General features: G+C 48.3%; 1 protein-coding gene across 1 annotated transcript; it reads right to left on the bottom strand.

Moving 5' to 3' along the window:
* Positions 1 to 406: 406 nt before the first annotated feature.
* LOC132393818 (radiation-inducible immediate-early gene IEX-1-like) lies at positions 407 to 2,337 on the bottom strand. Its single transcript, XM_059969209.1, has 2 exons — positions 2,061 to 2,337; positions 407 to 1,282 (listed from the first exon to the last, which is right to left on the bottom strand). The coding sequence occupies exons 1-2, from the start codon at positions 2,268 to 2,270 to the stop codon at positions 890 to 892; spliced, it is 603 nt and encodes a 200-aa protein (XP_059825192.1). The 5' UTR covers positions 2,271 to 2,337; the 3' UTR covers positions 407 to 889.

A 2,337-nucleotide genomic window follows, 5' to 3' on the forward strand; every position in this document is an offset into this window, starting at 1 on the left:
TCTATTGTATACATTCTGATATTAAATGGAACCTTTGACCATTGAATTGAAGGGCCTGTTCTGTACTCTTCTACAACTCAAGAAATCTAACCCATTCTTCTATATAAAACTATTCAAATCCCTCGAATGGATTCCAGCTTGTAACTCGCAAATGGGTAATTTTTAGATCACAACTAAAGCATAGCAGAGACACGGGCAGTTTCCGGTGATTATGGGACATCTACAGGAGAATTAAGGTGAGAAATAATGAGCTTACTGCTGCTTTTGTACAGTATTGGAACGCAAAGACAGAATATTAAAATGTTGCAGTTCTGTCCAACGGTTTCAAACATTGTAATTACTATTGAACTTACTTAAAAAGTTGCTCATTGCCCATCAGTAAAACCACAAGACAAGATATTCCCCAATAATAGTTTATTGCCATTTGTTCATAGAACATACAGTTAATATCGTTTCAACATTTGTGAATGAAGTTACAAACAGGTACTCAGAGCGAGACCTGAACAGTTTGTGTTCCAAGATACATTATAGTTTCATCAATCAAAGTCGCTCGCACAGCAAGCACACAAATAAAATATTAGATAAATAGATAATGTTTAATATAGTTAGGTGGCATTTACTGCCCCAGGTTTGCTACGGGGTAGCCTAATAAATGACGAATAATTAAACGTGGTCGACGTTTAACAACAGTTACCTCTTCCGCCTGCAAAGTCCTGCAGGGAGGGCCCCCGACATGCAAGCCCCGAGTCCTGACAAGACCTGGAAAGACACCTCCACCTCCCCTCTAAATTGCAAGCGGTGCATCCTGGCGACCGAGCTGACACTCATTTTATTAGCCGAGGAAAGCCCGAGTCAAATTTACCAAGCGACTGAGGCCGGCGGCATCTCTTCACCGTGCAAGGGAACTGGATTTCAGGCCGTCCCCGCTCTTGACCTCACGGAGGCCCAAGACGACGCACCGCCGATCGGGAAGATCTCTGGCAATTCCCTGGTGGAGCGACGACCCGTTCCGTCTGCACACATGGACGATTGATCCAGCGATTCTGACCCGTGGGATCCCCACGGCTGAGCTGGCTCCAGCCCCCGATATGGGCAGGTTTGGCAGTACCAGGGCGGATCTGTTAGTGGGCAACAACGGAGTCACGTCGCCTGGTGCCGCCGGAGCAGCGAGCTCCTCGTTGCCCTCTGTGGCTTCGTACACCTGGAGCAGGACAATGGCCAGGAACAGGAAGAACATCCTCTTCACCCAGTCCTTCTTTTCCGGCGGGAGATACTTTCTGACCTGCAGATGAACAACAGAAACCATCAACATTGCTATTGCACTTATCATGGCTTAACAACTCAAAGCTCTTTACAGTCTACCGCGTATGTTCCGTCTTGTGCTTATAATCGCGATCGCTCCAGGCAAAATTTGCGCGCAGAAAGATTTACACGATCAGCAACCGTCAGATCTCTCGTTTCCGTTCCCACAAACAACTCCCGCATGGAGCATTGTTTCAGGGATAAATAACCTGAACCGATGTGGAAGGGGGTGGAACGCCAGGGAGAACTGATCCAAACTCCAAGTTGCAATCTGCTATTCCCCTGAACTCCTATCGCCTGAGTAAAGTGACCAGGAAAGTCTGCAACAAAGACTGTCCCCCTCAGCACCAGATGCGGACACTTGGGAGAACATTTACCGTTTATTTTGCTCTACACCCGCCCCCTCCCACTTCGGTATTTTCTGAGAGTATTGAAGCAGGGAATCCAAACATGAACAGGGGGTGCTGACATTCCCCTTATCTACACTCTCCCTCACGCCCAGCCAATACAAACAGCCCAAATCCATCCATAACAAAATCAACCTGACTTTACAAGTGAGTCCTCTTTTAGTTTTGATCATGACCTGCAGATGCGCGCCAGTTTAACACCTGCAATCGGTTTGGGAGCTCTCCACATTAAATGACCGGTTGCTTGAAGTACTAAGAGATTGGCGCAGTTTTAAAGGACAGTGCACATTGGGCATTGATTGAGATGGGGTTAAGATCAATTTAATATATTCTGGGGAATTGGACACTTACCTGCGCCGGATAGAGGACTTTAACAGCTCGGCGCCTTCCCGGGGACCGGCCACCGATCGACCCACGGCGCTTGACCACTGCGACTGGCTGGAAGGAGAAGATCTCCGGCTCGATGCCCCTCTGCTTTTTCAGGAATGGGTCGTCCCTGTACTCCAGCGAGAGCCCGGGGACCATGGAGGCTCGCTGGGGGTGGTGGCAGCCCCTACACATTGCTTCGTGGATCTGAGGAGGGTGTAACTAGACAACAACGGGAGGAGAAAAATCTGTGCTCTGAGGT

Source organism: Hypanus sabinus, chromosome 5 (genome assembly GCF_030144855.1).
Source record: "Hypanus sabinus isolate sHypSab1 chromosome 5, sHypSab1.hap1, whole genome shotgun sequence".
NCBI lineage: Eukaryota > Metazoa > Chordata > Chondrichthyes > Myliobatiformes > Dasyatidae > Hypanus > Hypanus sabinus.